The 23,754-nt window shown below is 40.5% G+C and overlaps 1 protein-coding gene across 1 annotated transcript; it reads left to right on the plus strand.

Moving 5' to 3' along the window:
* Positions 1-700: 700 nt before the first annotated feature.
* Positions 701-3,263, plus strand: LOC132405238 (protocadherin gamma-B1-like). The gene is given in 2 exon segments (XM_059989923.1): positions 701-879; positions 881-3,263. Coding segments are annotated over 2 exon segments (2,367 nt in total). The 3' UTR covers positions 3,069-3,263.
* Positions 3,264-23,754: the final 20,491 nt, after the last annotated feature.

Here is a 23,754-nt window from a genome sequence, read left to right on the forward strand (position 1 = left end):
GAGAGACATTGATCTTGTATCTTGCCAGAAGCTTTTTTCCAGAGCTGAATTGGCTAACAGGACGTGCAGCTTTAAGGTGCCTGGAAGGGAATGTCAGAGGTAAATATTTCTTTATACATAGCGTCGTGGGTGCGTGGAATGTGCTGTTAATGACCGACGCAATAAGGTCTTTTAAGAAGTTATTAGTTAGGTACATGGAACAACGAAAAATAGAGATCCATGTGGTCGGGAGATTCTCGGCAATCTCTGGAGCAGGTTACATGGTCAGTACAACACTGCGGGCCGAAGGGCCTGTAATCTGCTGTAGATTACTATGTTTTAAGTTCCATGTAATTGCTGAAAATAATAATGAATGGATATTTTTTTCAACAGCTACATTTTATGGTTGTACACCCTTAAATATTTTGGAAATTACGGCTTTAAGAACTGCAGTTGCAATTGTCGAAAAGAACTGATTGTGTCGCTGTCTACCAATGAGAAGCTCAAGTACACTAATAGATCCATTGCCCCTCCTTCACTCGGAATAAAAGGACAGAGTCGACTGTAAAAAAACGATCATTCCGTGCGTTTCCACTTTGGAGTCACGATGATGCCGAAAAATCTCCTGTAGGTATAGATTCGATCTTTATCTGCACTTTATAGTTCGGGTGGTCGAACAGATGAATCCAGGCCAGGTTTTGCAAATTAACAGCATACTGCAATGGCGTGTGTATGGAGGTTAAACCTCACATTAATTGCTTCCATTTTTAGCGTGTGTACCCTGGAGAAAATATCTGGACAAATTAGTTACCCTATTCCCGAGGAAATGGAAGAAGGTTCGTTTGTAGGGAATATCGCTGAAGATTTGGGAGTGAATGTACGGCAATTTGCAGCTCGTAAATGATGGAGGACGTTATATGAAGGTCAGTGTGGATGATGGAGTTTTGTCCATTCGCGAAAGAATCGACCGGGAACGTCTTTGTGGACAAACAGATAGGTGTACGATGCCCTTTGAAATAATACTGGCAAATCCGTTGGAGGTGATTCACGGGGAGCTGGTGATTATTGATGTGAATGACAATTCACCCACTTTCCGGGAGAGGAGTATTCCGTTGCAGATATCCGAAGCTATTCCTGCTGGAGTGAGCTTCCGTCTCGAGAGGGCGGTAGACCCCGATAATGGGATAAATAGTGTCGTCGACTACGCAATCAGTTCGAGTGAGTACTTTAGTCTAAAATCGCGGAGAACCGAGGGGGGTATTGTAATTGCCGAATTGCTGTTAGAGAAATCTTTAGACCGGGAACTGCAGTCATCTTTTCAGCTTGTGCTTACGGCTATGGACGGTGGGACCCCTCAGAGATCCGGAACAGCTCACATTTTCATTAATGTAGTGGATATCAATGATAATCCACCAGTATTCGAGCATGATGTTTACCGGTGTAGCATAAAGGAAAATACACCCCGAGGTACATTAGTAATAAAAGTTAAAGCAAATGATTTGGATGAGGGGCTGAATGCAGAGCTGACATATTTCTTCAGTGGACATACTTCAGAAATAATCCATGGAGTGTTCAGTTTGATCCCAGAAACTGGAGAGATTGTAATTGAAGGGCCAACAGATTTTGAAGAAACAAACAGCTATTCACTTGATATCCAAGCTGTTGATCACGGGTCTCCTGCGATTACAGGACACTCCAGTGTGCAGATTAAAGTTATTGACGTGAATGACAACGCACCCGAAATAAAAGTGACGTCACTGACTAACCAAATTCCGGAAAATGCTCCTCCCGGAACTTTCATAACACTGATTAATGTTATCGATCGTGATTCTGGAGAAAACGGTCAAGTGCGCTGCGAGATACAAAAGAACCTACCTTTTATGCTGCAAGCATCCTCAAATCATTATGAGATAGTTATACAGAAAAGATTGGACCGTGAAATGGTGTCTGAGTATGCAATACCTGTTTTAGCTTGGGATATGGGTTCACCTTCACAGTCAACAAACACAACCATCCATATTGCAGTTACCGATGTAAACGATAACGCCCCTCGTTTTTCTGAACTATCCTACAACATGTATGTGGCTGAAAATAATGATCCTGGAACACCCATTTTCACAGTGTCTGCGTCCGATCCTGATCTCGGGCAGAATTCATCTGTTTATTATTCCATTCTGGACGATCACTTCCAAAATCTACCAGTGTCCACATACCTCACCGTTGACTCCATGAATGGCACCATTTACGCCTTGCGCTCGTTTGACTATGAGGAATTCAGAACATTTGAGATCCACGTTCAAGCCCGTGACGCCGGAGCTCCCTCACTGAGCAGCAGCGCTACAGTGAATGTGATCATTCTGGATCAAAACGACAACGCTCCGGTAATCAATTCACCTTCAGCACAGAGTGGTTCAGCAGCCGCGGAGGTCGTTCCTCAGTCAGCGGGTCAGGGTTATTTCGTCACCAAAATTATGGCTACAGATGCAGATTCCGGTCAGAACGCCAGGCTCTTTTACCAAATGGTGAAAGCTACTGATCCAAATTTGTTTATGATTGATCAAACGTCCGGGGAAATCAGAACAACGCGCAAAATATTGGAGGCTGATCTTACCACACAGACTTTGCTCATCTTGGTGAAAGACAATGGGCTGCCAAAGCTATCCAGTACGGTTACGGTTCACATCGCAATTTTGCAGAACAGTACCGAAACTCTCCCCGAAAGCAGTAATTCAGTGAACACTTCCGAATATTTATCTGATCTCAATCTTTATTTATTGGCTATTTTCAGTTGTACTTCCATTGTCTTTCTTCTGATTATTATTGTGTTGATCGGGATCAAGTGTAAACAGGAGAGAAATAACCCCCAGGAGTGTATTTCGCCCAGTTATTGTTACAAACGTGGAGGTATGCAGGACACGTGCAATGAAAGATCTGTAATGGAAGAAACTTTACGCTATCCCGGTACTGATCAGTTAGTCCGTATGCCAGGACTGCCTCAGTACTCCGTCTGTCTGTCTCCAGAATCAGCGAAAAGCGACTTCCTTTTCTTGAAGCCATGCGGCCCTCCCAGCTCTCAGACTCAATCCTAAATTACAAATGGGTAAGGTCAACATGCCCAAGCCTAATGTGATTTTTTTTTTGTTTATATCCTGCGTTCGTCAAGAGTGGAGTATAGAACTTCAGAAAATATTCCTGTTGTGAAATTCCGTTTGCATCCTTTTGAAGAGGAATATATTTGTTATGGTTGTTAAAATTAAAATATCCAGCACCTGAGGGTGGTATCTGTTAACCCTGAAGAGAATTATCTATCTATGAATGCGTTCATAAATGGGTTGTTATCGAATATGTTGCGTAAAAAGGATCATAAGTGTTTGTTTCCTATGTGTACATGAAGTTGTTATATTTGAAAATTAAGATTTTAAAATTTGTTTACTCATTAAAAAGAATACCTGATAAGGTTCTATAAAACCGCAAAATAATAATGAAAGCAGAATAGAGAAGAGGGCTCTTAAATGGAAGCAATAAACTGTAGGCACTCAGTATGTCAGTCTGCACTTGTAGAAAGTGCAACAGTGTTCTTCCTTTCTTATCCGGATAGTTTGCCAGAAGTGGTAAAAGAATAGAGTTTCCTGTTGAATGGACAGAGCAGGAGTGAGGAATGAATGCAGAAAGCAAGCTTTTTCAGAATTTTTTCAGGCCACGGATCTTTCCCGTGAAGCTGCGATCTGTGGATTTCATGTAGGAAACAAAGGAATTTCGACGCTATGGTCAGTGCACGACAGGAACCTGAACAGTTAAGTAGATATACATTGTTTTCTATTCTGTATAATGAATCTGCTAATCACAAGAGGGAATTAGAATATGCCAAACAATCGCGTTTCAATCTGTCCTGAATCTACTCTGATACCTACTTCTCAAATCTTTGACACGAAATAAAGAACGGTAAGAGATGCAATGTAGGCCCCCTTTTTTAACCACGTACCTTGTCACAGTTCAATGATCTGTCTTCTCAGGAAGAACTGATATGGATGCAACTCTTCTAACGTAATCCGGCATGCCTAAAATCACTGGTTATAAATTTACCGGAGGGTCTTCTGAGGGCTAGGGTCTACCAGAATTTTGTAATGGGAAGGATTTAAAGTTACGTATGTGGGATATCATGCCCAAGGTTTCTCGTAAGGTTTTTGAACTGGCGACGAAGTCAGGAGATTATCTCATGAAGAGTAATAAAGCCCTTATTTCCTGATCGCATGATTGTCTAAACTAAGTGTTCACAAAAGTTTTTAAGCCATGGACCATTATCATTAGACAAAGCTTTCGTGGACCCCAGGATGGGAACAACTGGTCTTGACTAAGTTTAAATCACATTAACTCGAGAGAGTTCAAGAGAAGCCATATTTCAAATGATGGTCTGAAGGCCGAGAAAAACCTTATTTGCAGGAGATACAAATATAACAACAAGAATAAGCTCATAATAGAGAGAAATAGTGTAATTTAAAACAGTAAGTTACAGAATGGTACAGTGGTGAAAATTTGAAATGAAGGAGAATACTCAGTTTTCAGTGGAAGGGAATGAATGGTTTTCTGTCAAAGTTTGTGAACGATACGAAGATAGGTGGAGGGAAGAGTAGTTTTGGTAAACCAAAGAATCTGCAGAAGGAATTAGGCAGATGATAAGAATGGGCAAATATGTGGGACATAGAAAATAGTGTAGGGAGTGCGTGGTCATGGATTTTGACAGGTGGAGTAAAGGCGTAGAGTATTAAAACCATAAAATATAAGAGCAGAATTAAGCCATTTGGCCCATCTAGTCTGCTCCACCATTCCATCATGACTGATCCAATTATCCTCTCAGCTCCAATCTCCTGTCTTCTCCCCATATCCCTGCATGCCCTGTTCAAAAAAAAACTACCAAACTCTGCCTTAAATATACATAAAGACTTTGTCGCCACAGCTGCATCTGCAAAATAAATCCACAGATTCACCACTCTCTGGCTAAATACATTCCTCTTCATCTCCGATCTAAAATAATGGCCATCAATTCTAAACTGTGTCTTCTGGTCTTAGACTCTCCCACCACATGAAAATATCCTCTCCACATCCACTCTATCAAGGCCTTTCACTATTCGATAGGTTTTCAATTGGGTGACCCCTCAATCTTCTGAATTCCAGTGAATACAGGCTCAGAGCCATCAAACACTCTTCAAATGGCAAACCATTCAATCCTGGATTCATTTTCCAAACCGCATTTGAAAACTCTCCACTTTTAACGCATCTTTTCTAAGATAAGGGGCTCAAACCTGTTCACAATACTCCAAATGATGTCTCAACAGTGATTTTTAAAGTTTCAACATTACACCCTTGTTTTTATATTTTAGTCCTTTAAAATGAATAATAAAGTTGCATATGTCTTTCTCACCACAGACTCAACCTGCAAGTTAACCTTTAGGGAATCCTGCATATTTTCTCTCCAGTTAGAAAATAATCAGCCCTTTCTGTTCTTCCGCCAATGTGAATGACTATATACTTCTCATATTTGTATTTCATCTGCCATTTGTTGTCATTCTCCCAGTCTGTCTAAGTCTTTCTGTAGCACCTCTACTTGCACACAGCTACTTGCCCTCCACGTATGATCATGTTGTCAACAAATGTTCTAACACCGAAATCAATTGCACTATCCAAATCATTAACATATAACGTCAGAAAAAAAGAGATCCCAACACATACCCCTATAGAGTACCACTGGTCACCGGCAGCCACTCAGAAAAGGCTCCCTTTATTGCCACTCTTCACTTCCTGCCAATGAACCACTACTTTATCCATGATAGAATCTTTACTGTATTTCCACGAGCTCGTAGTTTGTCAAACAGACTCGTGTATGTGAAAATGTCAAAGGTCTTCCGACATCCAGGTACACTACACCAACCGACTCTCCTTTGTCTATGCTGATTGTTATTTCTTCTAGTAATTCCAACAGACTTATCAGGCAAGATTTTCCTTTGAGTAAATCATGCTGACTGCAGCCTATTTTATGATATGCCTCCAAGTGCATTCACACCTCATGCTTCATAATCGATTCCAACATCTTCCCAACGACTGAGCTCAAACTTAATGGCCTATAGTTTCCTTTCACCTACCTCTTTCCTTTCTTGAAGAGGGGAATTAACATTGCAATTTTCAAGTCTTATGGAACAATTTCAGAATCTAGTGATGTTCGAAAGAGCATTATTAAAGAGCATTATTAAAGCCTCCACCATCTCTTCAGTCACCTGTTCACACCAACTGGTCCAGGTGACTTTAGATCTTCCAGTTGCCCAAGAATCATCTCTCTATTCATGGTAACTTCATACACTTTATGCCCCGACACCTAGAACTTGTACCTCATTGCTAGAATCTTCCCTCGTGGAGACTGAAGCAAAATACTTATGTACTTCTTCCGCTTCCTCGGTGGCCACCATTGCTACCTCTCCAATACCCTTTTCCAGCCTTCGATATACACTCTCACCTATCTTTTACCCGTTACATATCTTCTTTAATATTGTTGGTTTTCTCACTTTCGTACACCATCTTAATGACACTTTATGCCGCCTTCAGTTGGTTTTTAAAAACTTCCTATTCCTCTGACTACCTATTAATTTTTGCTCTATTGAATGTTCTCTCAGGACCTTATGTTGGCTTTGATTTCTCTTGATATCCACGGTTGTGTAATTTTCTCTTAGAATACTTTACTCTCTTTAGTACGTACATATCATGGTCCTTCTGAATTGTTTCCAGAAATTCCAGCCATTGCTGCGCTGCCGTCATCCGTGGCAGAGCTCTTTTCCAATCAATTCTGGCCAGCTCCTCGCAAGCTTTTGCAATTTCCTTTACTCCACTGTAATGCTGATGTACTTGACTTTAGACTTTCCTTCTCAATTATAATCACTTTCCCCAACAAGTTATTTTTCTTGAACTCTAATACAAATTTTGACTCATTGCAGAACACTCAATCGAGAGTATCTGATCCTGTAGTGGGCTCAATCACATGCTGGTCTAAAAAATCCATCTCGCCGGCACTCTGGAAGCTTCCCCATCTGTAATCCAGCTGCACCATGATTTTCCTATTCTACCTGACTATTGAAATCCCTCACGACTCTTGTATCATTGATCTTTTGGCATGCATTTTCTATATCCCTTTATAATTTATAGGCTACGTCCTTACTATTATTTGGGTCTATGTATACAACTCCCATCAGGATCACTTTACCCTTGCAGTTCCTTAGCACGCTCCACAATCTTTCAACTCCTTCCGACCCTATGTTGTATCTTTCTAATGATTTCATTTCATTTTTACCAACAGGGCCAAGGCCTTTCAGCCTATCCTTTCGAAATTAAGCTCCCATTTATAATCTTTGAGCTAGGATTCAGTAATGTTTTCAGTAATGCGTGCTAATCTGTAACGATGCAGCAAGTTCATCTACCTTTTTCAGTGTACCTCGCGCATTTAGATACAACACTTTAAATTCTGTGTTTACCCTTCTGGATTTTGTTATCTTGTCGACTGTAATTTTGCCCTACCAACAGTCTCTCCTCACTACACATTGCCCTTGTGTGTAAACCAGATACTTCGGCTTTAGTACTATTATCCGCCTGTCCTGCATTTTAATATAGGCATTTTAGGACAGTAATCCCACCATGATCAAGCTTTTGATTCCTAATTTTGTCTGAGGTGTTGTTAGCATCTGACTCCACAACTGCTCTACTAACTGATTCGAAACTCTGCTTCCTACCTTGCAGCATTAATGAGACATCATGTCTGCATCATATTAGTCCGCCTCCAGTTCATCTGCTTCTTGAAGCCATGCAGCCCTGCCACCACTCGGAATCAAAGCTAAATTGCCGGAATGCATAACGAGAAGAAGTGCCCATTCACCTGCATTTATTTCGATATGCAGAGAATTGCGGTATATTCCGAGTGAATTATATCAGAAAATATTCCCTTTGTACAACGTTCTTTCTTTGAGGTAAGGAGAAGAATATTGGTTGCATTGAGTATAGCAGTTGGGATGTAATGTTAAAATTGTACAAGGCACTGGTAAGGCCGAATTTGGAGTATTGTGTACAGTTCTGGTCGCCGAATTAAAGGAAAGATATCAACAAAATAGAGAGAGTACAGAGAAGATTTTCTAGAATGTTACCTGGGCTTCAGCACCTAAGTTACAGGGAAAGGTTGAACAAGTTAGGTCTTTATTCTTTAGAGCGTAGAAGGTTGAGGGAGGGGACCTGATAAAGGTATTTAAAATTGAGGGGGATAGATCGAGTTGACATGGATAGGCTTTTTCCCTTGAGAGTAGGGAAGATTCAAACAAGAGGACGTGGTTTGAGAGTTAGGGAGCAAGACTTTAAGGGTAGCACGAGGGGGGAATTCTTTACCGAGAGAGTAGTAGATGTGTGGAATCAGCTTCCAGTAGAAGTGGTACAGGCAGGTTCGGTATTGACATTTAAAGTAAAATTGAATAGGTATATGGACAGGAAAGGAATGTAGGGTTATGGGCTGGGTGCGGGCCAGTGGGACTAGGTGAGTGTAAGCGTACAGCACGGACTAGAAGGGCCGAGATGGCCTGTTTCCGTGCTGTAATTTTTATATGGTTATATGGTTAATGTTAAATATTAAAGTGTATAGCCACTGGAACCAGCTGAGAGTGGCATTTGTGATGTTAGAGGTGAGATCCACTATTCACACTGAATTAAATAAAGTAATAATTTGTTATTATGTCTGTTCCACAAATGATCCTGATAGTGGAACTTGGTGATGTGCTTTGAGTATTGATATTTGAGAATTAATATCAAATTATTTGTTAACGCATTGAAATATATACCACGCGAAGCGCTGACAATTCATGGAGTAAAAAAAAAAGTGTAGTCGATAGCAAACAGGGTTATCTAATAGATGCAGTACGGAATTAACAAACGAGGCAAAGAGGCGAAAGAAATGCAGTTTGGATTCAAGTTGTACAAGTGTAAGGTGTTGCATTTTTCTCAGTTACAGTACGGCAGGACTTGCACAATACGTGCTGGTGCTCTGCAGGGAGCTGCAATCACCTTATCTATGCCCTGCATAATTTTATTTACCCCTATGAATTTTCTCTCCATCTACTACGTTCGACGAAATAACGTCCTAATCTTTTCAATTGTGCTTTATAACTTAGGTTTCCCAGACTCTGCAATATTCTTGTAATTTTTTTTCTGTGCTCTTTCAAACCTATTTAAATCTTTCCTGTGAGTAGGTGAGCAAAGTTGTACACAATACTCCAAATTATATTTCACAGATGACTTACACAACTTTCATCCCATCTCTGGTACTCAATACTTTGATTTATGAAGACCAATATACTAAAAGCTTTCTTAACAACCCTATCTATATGTGACGCCAAAATATTCCCATATCTGGTTGTTCTACCACACTCCTCACTACCCTATGTTTACAGTGTAAGATATACCCTGACTGGTCCTACCAAACTGCAAAACCTGGCACTTGCCGGTATTAAATTTCATTTGCCATTTTCAGCCCATATTTCCTATTGGTCCAGATCCCGCTGCTTCCGCGCTATCCTCTACAGCTGCAATACTGGTGTCGTCCCGCAAATTTGCTGACACTGTTAACCACATTATCATTCGGATCGTTGTTATAGACAAACAAGCAGCGGACGCAGCACCGATCCTTGCAGCACTCCAGTCAGAGAGTCAACCTTCTACTCTCATTCTCTGGCGTTTTCCACCATGCTACTTTCCAAACCTTCGAATAACCTTCCTACTACAGATGTCAGTCTCACCAGCCTGTAATTTTCCGGTTTATTTTTCAACCTCTTCTGAACAGAGGAACAGCTTTTGATATCCTACAGTTGTCTGGCATCTCACCTGCCACTAAGGATGATATAAATATCTCTGCTTGGACCCCGGCAATCTCTGCACTTGCCTACCGCAGGGTCCGAGAGAACACATTGCCAGACCCTGGGAATGTATCCATCTTAATTTGCCTGCGAATTCCAAACAACGTTTCCATTGTAATCTCTATGCAATCCACGAAGATGATACCACCTTGCTTCACTTCTGCAGACTCTGTGTCCTACTGAGTAAATAAAGCTGCAAGTAAAATCATCATTTAAGACATCCTCCATCTCTTTCGGCTCAATACCTGGATGACCATTTGGATATGCCAGAAGACCAATTTTGTCCCTTGTAATCATTTTGCTCTTAACATATCTGCAGAATCCCTTTGGATTCTCCTTCACTCTGCTATGGCATCCTCATGTGTTCTGTTAGTTCTTCTGGTATCTTTTTTTCTGTGTTCTCTTTCATTTCTTATACTCTATAAGCATCACATTTGTATCTCCCAGACTATACCTGCAATGAACGTTCTTTGTTTTTCAGTAACGAGGGCTCCAATATCTTTTAAAAACCAAGGTTACATACATCTGTTATTTCTTTTTCCTTTATTCGGATAGGCATATACAAGATTTATGTTCTCTAAGTTTCACTTTTGATGTCCACTCACTGTCCATGTACAATTTTGCCAGGAAGCAGCATGCACAATTCCCAATTGTCATATCCATTCTGATACAACTAAAATGGACCATTCTCCGATTTAGAATCTATACCCAAACACCAGACCTATCTGTTTGCTATTTTACTTCGAAAGTATTGGGATTATGATCACTAGATACAGCATGTTACTGGACACAAAATTCTGTTACCCATCCGGTCTCATTCCGTAACAGCAATCAAGTATCATACACTTTCTTCTTGGGACTTCTACATAATGATTAATCAACTTTTCTGAACACAATTGACAAGCTCTGTCTCATCTATTCCTTTTACAATAATGGAGATCCAGTCAATATGAGGAAAATCCAAATCACCAGCAACAACTTTATGTTTCATTCAATTGTTTGCGATCTCTGCAAATTTAGAAACATAGAAAACATACAGCAAAATACAGGCTCTTCGGCCCAAAAAGTTGTGCTGAATGCGCCGCTCCCTTAGAAATTACTAGCCATACCTATAGCCCGCTAATTTACTAAGCTCCATATACCTCTCTAAAAGCCTCTTAAAAGACCCTATCATATCCGCCTCCACCACCATTGCCGGCAGCCCGTTCCACGCACTCACAACTCTCTGAGTAAAAAATTTACCCCTGACGTCTCCTCCGTGCCTATGCCCCAGCACCTGTGTTCTCTTGTGGCAAACATTACAGCACTGGGTAAAAGCCTCTGACTATCCATACGATCAATGCCTCTCATCATCTTGTACACACCTATCAGGTCACCTCTGATCTTCCTCCACTCCAAGGAGAAAAGACCGAGTTCACTCAACCTATTCTCATAAGAAATGCTTCCCAATCCAGGTAACAGCCTTGTAAATCTCCTCTGCACCCTTTCTATGGTTTCCGCATCCTCCCCGCAGTGAGGCAACTAGAAATGCGCACAGTTCTCTATGTGGGGTCTGACCAGGTTCTGACCAGGTTCCGATTCAGCTGCAACATTACCTCTCGGCTCCTAAATTCAGTTCCACGATTGATGAAGGCCAATACACCATATGCCTTCTTAACCACAGTGTCAAATTGAGCAGCTGCTTTGAGTGTCCTATGGACTCGGACCCCAGGATCTCTCTGATCCTCAACACTGCCAAGAGTCTTCACTTTACTGCTATATTCTGCCCTCATGTTTGACTTACCAAAATGAACCACGCCACACTTATCTGTGATGAACTCCATTTGCCACTTCTTAGCCCAGTTTTTCATCCTCTAAATTAGTTCTTCTAAATCCCCTGAACTCTTGGATGGTTTGTAATATAGCTTCACTATGTGGTCATAATTCCTTATTTCTCATTTCCATCTCTAAGGCCTAACTCGCCGAGTTCTCCAGTCTGCCCTGACTGAACACTGCCGTGATATTTCCTTGAATAGTAACGCCATCTCTCCTCTATTAATCCCTCCCGCTCTCTCGCGTCTACCACAATTGAACTCCGGAAGGCTGAGCTAATAGCTCTGCCCGGCTGCAACGTGATTCCAGCTGTAGGTCCATGTCCTGTACTCTTCTGCCCTTCCTACAATACTTCTTGCATTGAAATATCTACACACCCAAGGACTCCTGTCCACCTTGCTCAAACATTTTGTTTGTGACTTTGTATGAGGTTTTAACAACATCTGCCATTGGAATCTCTCTATTATCTGTTCAGACACTCTGGTTCCCGTGCCCTGCAACTTTAATTTATACTCCACAGTGCAGCACTAGTAAACTTTCCCGCTAGGATATTAGCCTTCTTCCACTTCAGGTGCACACCATCTTTTCTGTAGAGGCCCCAACTTCCCTGGAAGGGAGTGCAATGATCCAAAAATCTTATGTCGGATTTTGACTCCCTGGCATGTGGCACGGGTAGCAATTCTGAGGTCTAAACCATGGAGGTCCTAGCCTTTAACTTATCGTCTAAAACACTGAACTCTGCAGAACCCCGTCACCTTTCCTACGAATTGCATCGGTATCTAGATGTGCCATGGCCTCTGCCTGTTCAGTCTCCTATTTAAGCATGTTGAGACTCTATCTTAGATGTCACTGACTCTGCTTCTCGTGCGGCATCATACCATCCGCGTATCGCTTTCCCGTCCACTGAGCTCCTTCCTGCTTCGCTAACTAACGAAACTCTAATCACCGTAGCACGCTTCTTCGACCCCCTTCGGAGTTGCAGAAACAGACAGTGCCAGAAACTTGACCGCCATAAATTTCATCTGCAGGCTCATTACCCAAACAGTACCCAAAGTGGTATATCTGCTATTAAGGGGACTGGCCACAGGGGTACTCTGCACTTGTTGCTTAACCCCTTCCTCTTCTCCTTCCTGACTGTCACGCAGTTTCTTGTGTCTTGCACCTTGGGTGTAGCAACCTCGCCAGATGTTCTATCTATTTATCACTCCCTTCAGCCTTCGGAATGAACTGCAGTTCATCCCACTAGAGCCCCAACTCCTGAATGCGAAGCTTTAGAAGCTGCAGGTAGATGCACATCATAAATGTCGTCAGAGAAAGTGCCTTCCCACATCCCGCAAGAGGAGAATTGCCTGGCATCTCTAGTGTTATAACTGAGACAACATGAAGAAGGAAAAACATTAAACTGTGGGGAATGGACGGGATCGGAGGCAGGATCTCTCCCTACATCTTTTTTGTCTTCTCTCTTTCAAGTTTCAACTCCGCGAAGCCTCGAAGAGCTAAGTTCTCAGAATTCAATGTCTGACTTTGTCCCCTAGATCAATATCCGACAATAAGCCCTCCACTTCCCCCTTCTTAGTTTGATGTGTTCTTCCCAATCAATCAAACACGCTGACTGCCCGCTGCTTAAGGCTCCAAACTATTGTGTGTCACCGCCATTTCTACTCAATCAGTAACTCTGAATGAAATGCATCTACGTAGGTCCCCAATTTCCGACGTTACGCAAGTTACAAAATGTGCAATAGAGAAGGCGATTTCCATTTAGGAGATTGGAATGAATATCAGTGACCTCCAGCCGTTATTTATCCAATTGAGACGCCACGAAGATTGTTAGATTGCAGAAACTCCGCGTGTATTGTACATACGTGAGCATTGCGATCGTGCGTGAACAAATAATAGAATCTGTTATTTAGCACATGGTCAACGGAATGCTTCGTACGGGCAGATAATTGCTGGGAATGGGATGTAAGCAAGACTGTTATATTTTAATATATACTGCTTTTTAGGAAATAATTCCTCAGCAGATCGTGTTCCAGCACTAAGAGGTATTTTCTTTTAAATAAAGAAGGGATAGCAAACTTGGTTACAGTTCTCGGGAATTCGGAAATAATTGCAACTCTTTTATATTTTCAGATTAGTTTTTCGGAGACAGAGTATTCAACAAAATGTTCTGTGGTTGGGTTATTAGTAAAGGCGAGGAAGACTTTCGCATGTGAGCCGTATTTGGGTACATTTGGAGTTGTGGATGTGGCAGTAGTAACCCATTCCTTAGCAGTCGTCATGGAGTCGAGAGACACAAAAGAAATTTACTTTGACACATGGGGAAGGTTTACAAAGAACATATCAGAGAAATAATTTCCACATGGGTTTTCAAAGATAAGAACAGTGCAGATTTTCTTCAACAGCATGCAATGTTCAATAAAACGATTTGAAAGCCTTCTAGCCATGATAGTGAACCTCTACAAAAGAAGCGTCGTATGTAATACGTGCATAGTATTTCAAAAGCACTTTGAACGTAGTCAAAAAGTAGATGAGAAAATCCTAAATGCATTGATTCACTTTACCTGATAAGTTCTTTTCTGAGCATAATCCTTATTCTTTCCTTTATCGTGCAGAGGTTTCCATGTCTCTCTTTACTTTCTCTTACATTTCGTCTCTTCGAATAGTATGGAAACCAGGCCGATGCATCAAATTGGTTTAAAGACAGAATGAGAAACAATTATTACTATTTGACACACTGATGCTCAACAAACATTGACGAAACTTAGGCTGATGTTGTGTGGGTTTGAATGCATTTGTGACTTTTTGATATCTATTATTGTCCTACAGATCGGCGTTTAGGCAAAAGTTTGCTTGGGAGCATGAAAAATGGTAAGGACAAGCATAAGATCAAAATGGAGAGAAATAGCAGAAGCTAACACACTGATTTGCAGAATTTGCAGTGTCGAATATCTGAAATGAAAAGGAATGTTGGGATTCCTCTGGATGGTAACGGATGTACATTTAGTGTGATGGACTGCAAATTTGAATCAGATTTTGGCATTTTTGTTACAAATAAGAAAGGTGAATAAAATGATATTTAGACGGCTGCAACATGACCACTAAATAGATTTTCTGGAGTACGACTATAATTCGGCTTTAAATAGATTGGAATGCAAAGACAGAGAGTGTGTATTTGAGTTGAATGGACAATTTTGAGGTGAGAGACAAAAATATGGAAAATTAGGGTCACTTCAGTTGACTGTTCAGATACTTTTTGAAAACATTTTAATCCAATCAGAACTTAGGTTCTCCAGTGCAAAAACGGATTTTATTTAGAACATTGAATTGCATGAGTCTCATTGAGGCTGGAGATGAAGATATTATCACGACATATGATAAAGCTAAACAACGGAAGAGGGTGCCCCTCCGTGGTAGACACCCCCACAGAGAAGATTTTACAAAGCCAAAATACTGATTGATAGAATTGTTCAGTGGCGAATGTCTGAAATGAAAAGGAACGATGGGATTCCTGTGGATGGCGAAGCATGTATATGTAATGTGTTAAGTTGCTAATTTTAATCAGATTTTGGCAATGTTGGTACAAATAAGAAGGTTGAATTAAATGATATTCAGATGGCTGCAACATGACTACTAAATAGATTTGCTGGAGTTCGACGGTAATTCGGCTTTAAATAGATTAGTCTGCAAAGATATAGAACGGGTTTTGGAGTGGACTGGACAATATAGAGGTGAGAGACGGAAATCTGGAAGATTAGGGTCACTTTTGTTGACTGTGTAGATATTTTTGAAAATATTTTAATCCAATCAGCACTTAGTTTCTCCATTGCAAACACGGGTTATATTTAAAACATTGAATTGCATGAGTCGCACTGGGGCTGGAGGTCACGACATATGATAAAGTTAAACAATGGAAGAGTATGGCCCTCCATGAAAGACAGCCCCACAGACAAGATGTTACAAATGAATCATTGAACGGCTGGAGCAGAGCTGTAGGCCTCTTCCCAGAAGCAGATGATTTCCTTATGCAATGAAGGATCATCTAGTTAACATAAAAATGTATCAAAAATTAATTTCGTAATAAAAGACCGAGAAATCCAGGACGATAAATGCAGAAAATTCCAAGCGAAACATTCCACAAATTACAAGATCCTGCACGGGACAACTCAGTCTGATTCCTGACACAGGAAAAAAAAACAGGGTGCAAACTTCCTTCAATAAGTACACACTTAAAGATGACACTATCCCTTAGCACTATTCGTTACTATAAATACAAATAAAATCATAGAATTGCAGAAAACGTATAGCACAATACAGGATCTTCGGCCGACAGAGTTGTGCCGAACATACCCCTACATTAGAAATTACTCGGCTTACCTATAGCCCTCTTTTTTTAAGAAGCTCCATGTACCTACCGAAAAGCCTCTTAAAAAACCCGATCGTATCCACCTTCACCACCGTTGCCGGCAGCACATTCCACGCACTTACCATTCACTGAGTAAAAGACTTACCCCTGACATCTCTGTACCTACTCCCCAGCACCGTCAACCTCTGTCCTCTTGTGGCAATCATTACAGGCCTGGGAAAAGCCTCTGACTATCCACACGATCAATACCTCTCATCATCTTGTACACCCCTATCAGGTTATCGCTCATCCTCTTCAGCTCCAACGAGAAAAGGCAGAGGTCACGCAACCTATTCTCATAAGGTATGCTCCCCAATCCAGGAAACATCCTTGTAAATCTCCTCGGCACCATTTCTATTTCTTTCACATCCTTCCTGTAGTGAGGCGACCAGAACTGCACACAGTACTCCAAGCGGCGGCCGACCAGGGTCCTATATGGCTGCAATATTACCTGTCGGTTCCTAAATTCAATTCCACGATTGATGAAAGCCAATACACGGTTATCCTTCTTAACCGCAGTGTCAAACTGCGCAGCTGCTTTGTGCGTCCTATGGACTCGGACCCCAAGATCCCTCTGATCTTCCACACCGCAAAGAGTCTTACCGTTATGACTATATTCTGCCATCATATTTGACCCACCAAAGTGAACCGCTTCACACTTATATGGGTTCAACTCCATCTGCCACTTCTCAAGGCAGTTTTGCATCATATCAATTTCCAGGTGTAATCTCTGACAGCCCTCCACACTATTCACAACACCTCCTACCTTCTTGTCATCAGCACACTGACTTATCCATTCAGCCACTTCCTCATCCAGGTCATTTATAAAAATTACGAAGAGTAAGTGTCCCAGAACAGATCCCTGAAGCACTCCACTGGTGACCGAACTCCATGCCGAATATAACCCGTCTACAGTCACTCATTGCCTTCTGTGGGCAAGCCAGATGTGGATCCACAAAGCAATGTCCGTTTGGATCCCATGCCTCCATACTTTATCAATAAGCCTTGTATGGGGTACCTTATCAAATTATTTGCTGAAATCCATATACACTACACCTACTTGTCATTCTTCATTAGTGTGTTTAATCTCATCCTCAAAAAATTCAATCAGGCTCATAAAGCACGAACTGCTCTTGACAAAGCCATGCTGACTACCCCTAATCATATTATTCCTCTCTAAATTTCCATAAATCCTGCCTCTCAGGATATTTTCCATCAGCTTACCAACCACTGAGTTAAGACTCACTGGTCTATAATTTCCTGGGCTATCTTAACTCCCTTTCTTGAATGAAGGAAAAATATCCGCAACCCTCCATCCTCCAGAACCTCTCCCGTGCCGATGGATGTCGCCAGGATAATCTCCAGAGCGTCAGCAATCTCCTCCCTCCCGTCCCACATTAGCCTGGGGTACATTTCTTTCGGTCCCGCCGACTTATCCAACTTGATGCTTTCCAAATCTCCAGCAGATCGTCTTTCTAAATATCTACATGCTCAAGCTTTTCAGTCTGCTGCAAGTCATCATTACAATCTCTAAGATCTTTTTCCATTGTGAATATTGAAATAAAGTATTCATTAAGTACGTCTGCTATTTCCTCCGGTTCCATGCATACTTTCCCACTGTCACACTTGGTAGGTCCTATTCTTTTCCGTCTTGTCCTTTTCCTCTTCACATTCTAGTAGAATGCTTTGGGGTTTCCTTAGTTTTGCTCGCCAATCCTTCTTATGGCCGCTTCTGGCTCTCCTAATTTCCTTCTTAACCTCCTTGCTAGTAGATTAAAAATCTTCTAGATCTCTTTAATTGCCTAGCTCTCTCAACCTTTTGTAAGCTATTATCTTTTTCTTGAATAGATTTATTACAGCCTTTGCATACCACGATTCCTGTACCCTACCATAAATTCCCTGTCTCACTGAAGCTGAGTTTTTGCCCAAGTTGACACGAGCTTGGGAAAAAAATTTGAACATTTAAATGAAAATATAGCATACCTGGCGGACTGTATTACAAAAAGATCGTTCGATATATGAAACTGCAGGGTGAGAATTTCAATTTTAATCTAGGCAAAAAGATGCAGTGTCCGCTTTCATCGGCCAATTAGAAATACATAAGTAAAGTATGGGGAGAAGAATGTTCTCTCAGTTTCTCTGTTGATAAGAACGACACTCTCTTTCACAGACGGTGATTTGAAAGAGTTCTACATACATCTGCAGTAATGGAATTAGGATTTTCAGTATCGATTAAAGGAATTTAACGTTCTACAAATTTCGGAAGGTGAATAACCCGTTTATTTGCAAGGTGGAAAAACAGGAAGAGAACTTGCAAGAAAAAAATGTTCGAAATTCAGAATGATGAAGATGTAAAACAGCCTTTCAAAAATGTTGATTTCTGAGGTATGTGGTTCCACTGATATACGAAGTTTCCTGGTCTTTCTACAAGAACCGAACTACTCATTGCATTTACGTCCTCCTACCTTATTTAAAGAGGTTTTAGTGCAGTGAACCGCATACACACAAAGAAAAGGAACCGCTTGGACAACGTTACGTAAGGGGGCGTTAGGCTTTTGCGTTCACAAATTGAACCAGATATTTCAACTCTTCATAGAAAACATTCACGTTCAAGGATCATATTGATAATGAAGCTTCTGTACAGCTCACAGGTATTGTATTAGCTAGGTTTGAAGGCAAATAACTAAACTAAAGGAAAATAACTTTTATCGTGTTAACCAAGTGGTAGATATGTTTTTACATTATGGGGTCGTGGGAAGGTACATTGAGCCTATCAGGGGCATTGGACTAAAAAGGTTTGGAAACAAAAACCAAAGGAATTAACTGAAATAGGAGAACTGTTTTATGAATATATAAACATGAACTTAGAACTAGTTAAGTGCAGAACATTAAACATAATGAAAGGTGCAAAAGAGCCGGAAGATTATAAACGAGAGGAACTGGATACAGTAATACAGATGGATAAATATGAATCATATAAATATCTGCGATGTCAACAAATAAATAGTAAATGGAAAACATTCGACATCATTTACTGCAATGCTTAAGAAAATCAGTGAAACAGAGCACCAAAGAAAAGATATAACAAAGGTAATGCATATTTTCGCTATACCCACATTAACATATTCTTTTGGCGTAATATATTGACCTGAATAAAAATACAAGCAGTGGAGGTTAAATCAGTAAATTTATTTAGGACCAAGTTGGGTAGACTTTTGCATAGTATGGGAGTTATTGGTTAAGGGGAGATGGTAGCTAGGTGGAGTTAAGTCTATGGCCAGTACAGCCAGGATCTTATTGAATGGCGGAGCAGGCCAGACGAGCCACTCCTGCCCCTATTTCTTATGTTTCTGTGGTCTTATATTCCAATTTGTCTGAGTCCTGGTGCAATTGCATTGCTTCCTCAGTACTACCTACACCTCCACCTATCTTCGTATCATTCGCAAACTTTGCCACAAAGCCATCAATTCCATTATCTAAATCATTGACAAACAATGTGAAAAGCAGCGGTCCCTATACTGATCCCTGAGCAATACCATTAGTCACAGACAGCCAAGCAGTAAAGGGCCCTTTTATTCTCAATTGTTGTCTCCTGCCTGTCAACCATTCCAGTATCCATGTCAGCCTCTTTCCTTAACGCCATAGGATTTTATCTTGTGTGGCACTTTATTAACTGCCTTCTGAATATCTAAGTAATTGACATCAACTGCATCGCATTTATCAACCTTAATTTTTACTTCCTCGAAGAACTCTAACAGAAGCGATGCTGCCCTTTACAGAAACCATGCTGACTTTCACTTAATTTACCATTCGTCGAGAAGTACCTTGAAAACTCATCCTTAATAATAGACTCCAGCACTTTCCCCAACACTGACGTTAGGCTAACTGGCATACAATTTCCTTTCTTTTGCATTCCTCCCATCTTGAAAAGTAGAGTGATATTGGCAATCTTCCAGTCCTCTGGAACTACGCCTGAATCAAGTTATTCCTTAAAGATCATGACCAATGAATACGTTATCTCATCATCAGCCTCTCTCGGGATTCTGGAATGTAGTCCATCTGGTCCAAACTACTTACCCAACTTAACACCTTTGAGTTTGCCTCGCACTTTTTTATTTCTAATAACAATCGCACACACGCCTACTTCCTACCGCTCACGGACCTCTGGCATGCTACTACTGCTTTTAACAGTGAAGACAGATGCAGAGTACCCATTAAGTTCATCTGCTATTTTCTTTGACCCCTATTACTACGTTACCAGCATCATTTTACAGTGGTTCAATATCTATGCTCACCTCCCTCTTACTGCTTATATTACAAAAATTGGTGTCCAGCTTTATACAACATAAAGAAGCTAGAACAACTTACTTCCCAGATATAGACATTCTAAATAGCGTTACTATTGTCCTAATAGTAATACCTCCAACTGCTGTCAACCCAAAGTTACTTCACAACAGCATTAAACAATTAGGCCTACAGAACATCATTTATAAAGGCACCACTAGGATAGTCCGAAAGTTCCTAGCAAATTAGAAATCAGAGTGTTTGGCTATGCCTATACCAAAGGTTATATAAATTAAGCTGAGAAAAAAAATAGATAATAATAATAAAAATCCTGAAAGTTTATCTGAAATCTTGACAGAGGTTTAAATATATTTCTAAAAAAAATCACAAGCGTTAATTCAAAATATCGTCCCATTACTTGTTGGTATAAATTTGTAACATCATGTAGCTCGCAACTAATCACCACTCACTTAGACAACCACAATATACTTATAAGTGAGAAGAAAAGACGCAGTATGTGTATGGAAGTATATAAAGAAATGCTGATCATATACTCTGCAATTCTAAATCAAAATCACAGGAAAAAATACGACAGTCGTCCATGTTGCAACATGGACTACCAAACAGCATTTGAAGCTGTCCCACATTTAAGGCTGATAGAAGTTCCTAATATATATATATAAAATACACCCAAATGTTGTGAAATGACTACAACATCTGATGAAGCATTGGCGTGCGATAATCACCCTGCCGTTTAGCAATCAAAAATGAACAGGCAAAATTATCAAAATAATCCGAGGCGTTTTTTTTTTCAACCCGCTCTCTAATGAACAAAATAGGACGAAAATAATTTATCCAATAAAGAATCAACCAAACTTAGATACATATGAACATAGCATACCTACAATACAACACAGGCCCTTCGGCCCACAATGCGCTGCCGAACACTTAATTACTTAGAAATCACCTCAGGTTACCCATAGCCGCAGCTCATTCCACGCACTCACCACTCTCTGCGTAAAAAAAACAACTTACCCCTGACCTGTACTCTGTACCTTTCTTCCAAGCATCTTAAAACTGCCCTGTCGCGTTAGCCATTTCACTCATGGGGGAAAAAAAACCTCCGACTACCAACACGACCGATGCCTCTCATCATCTTATATACCTCTATGAGGTCACCACTCATCCTTTGCCGAGTCCATCAACCTGTTCTCAAAAAGCATGCTCCCTAATCCAGGCAAAATCTTTGTAAATTTCGCGGTTTTTCAAGCTGGCGGAGCTGTGAAACTCTGCTTTGCTGAGCTCAGCACCACATCACTGACAATTTCGCATATAAAACTATCCGTTTCAATTTTTTTTAAATGCCCATGTCGTATTTAGTAACATGAACAACACCATGCCTCCGTAAGTACTAAAAACACGACCAAGACGGACTGATACCCAGGCTTTAGTATACGTGGGTTCCAGGTTTATGTTTTTTCAAGAATTCTCGGTAGCTGTTGTTTGGAAGTGCAAAGGGGTCGACCAGGTGAAGAGGTAGCTGAGGGAATCCGGAATCCCGTACTTTATGCTAGACCCAGCGATGTCGAGGATCACCCGCAACTGCAGAACCAAGATATTTGATTCTCCTGACAAAGCTAAAACTTTTGTGGACACGTTGGGCTAAATAATGCATATATTGTGTAAACCTTGTCATGGGCGATAACATGCTTGATGGTTGCTTTATTTCACCTTTTTATTACTCGACGGCAAGATATCTTATAGGATGGGTAATGTATTTGTTTTGATTAATATAGTTTCATTATTCGTTTAAATTAGCGGTACTGCTCCAGGCTAAAAGAGCTTAAACATGACTGTAACAGATCGATGGATTGATAAATTATCCTTGTTTTCATTTTTGGCTATGCTAAATGCCATATTGGTAATCGGGCAGAATATGGGTTGCTAGAAGTTTCAGATATCTCCTTGAACTGTGCGGTAAGTCGTTTTGTTCAGCGCTGTTGGCGCTTTGGTTTTTTTGTGTGTTTTATTTTGTTCACTTATTGCTGCTCAGATGATCTTAAGTCGGGTTTTTTTCTCCTCCGAAGTCAAATGATTGTTATAAAGGGTTATGGCCAGTAATATATTAAAATTGTGCACTTGGAACATTAAGGGGTGTCATTCATCAATCAAGACAAAGAACGTCCTACTAAACAAAAAAAAAAGAGGGTGAACATAGACTTATTGCAGGCGACACATTTCAATAATAAAGAACATGTAAAACTGCAACAGAATGCAGTTGATAAAGTCTATTTTTCATCCTTTAATACTAGGAGTAGGGGTTTGGCCATTTCAATTAGTAAGAGCATCATTAGACTGCATCAAAGATAAATATGGGAGAATTGTGATTGTTATGACTTCAATGTATGGAGACGGATATGGTATTTTTAATGTTTACTACCATCCAGCTCATTCGCTCAAATTCTTAATAGATGCTTTTTCCAAACTTACAAGCTTTCCAATACAAACCATTATTGTAGGTGGGGATTTTAAATATCTCATGGATCCATTGATCGACAGAGTGCCTAGAGGTCCCCCATTGCTTCCCTCACAGTCTAAAAAAATCATGGGCTATTGTGGAGAACTAGGACTTGTGGATATCTGGGGGTTGTTACATCTCTCAGACAAAGATTTCACTTTTTTTTTCTAATCCACACAAGTCTAACACTAGAGTTCATTTTTTTCTAACTTCTAAAACGCTCCTAGACTTAGTTGTATCGCTATTTCCGACTATACAGCAGTATATTTAAATATTAAACCCAAACGTAATTCAGCACGATTTAGACATTGGAGGCTGAACCCTTTTATACTAAATGATAATACGTTTATAGACTACTTTGACTTCAAAACCTTCCTATCTGTTAATTTCAAATTAGCTAGTAGCCTTTCGATGCTCCGGGAAACCGCTAAGGCCTATGCAAGGTGATTAATTGTCCCTTACTCTGCTAGTAAGAAGCGACAAGCTGCAGATCATCAGCGCCTAGTGGAAGCAAAGCTTGCGGCAACAGAAAAAAGGTTTATATTAATAGGCCTTCTTCAGCCAAGTTACAGAAGTTCACTGACCGACGCTGCACACTAAACTCTTTATTTACACAGGCAGCCAAAAGAAAACTGACATTTGCTAAACAAAATTGTTTGGACATGGTGAAAAACCAGGTACGTGTTTAGCTTACTTAGCTAGAGAGAAAAATGCCTCCTCACAGGCTATTGCTTCAATTAAGCATGAAACGTCAGTAGGAATTCTAAAATGATTAATGTAGTGTTTCAGAATTTTTACTCTAAATTGTATCAAACTGAGCAATGTAGTGA

Source organism: Hypanus sabinus, chromosome 15, assembly GCF_030144855.1.
Source record: "Hypanus sabinus isolate sHypSab1 chromosome 15, sHypSab1.hap1, whole genome shotgun sequence".
NCBI classification, from domain to species: Eukaryota; Metazoa; Chordata; class Chondrichthyes; order Myliobatiformes; family Dasyatidae; genus Hypanus; species Hypanus sabinus.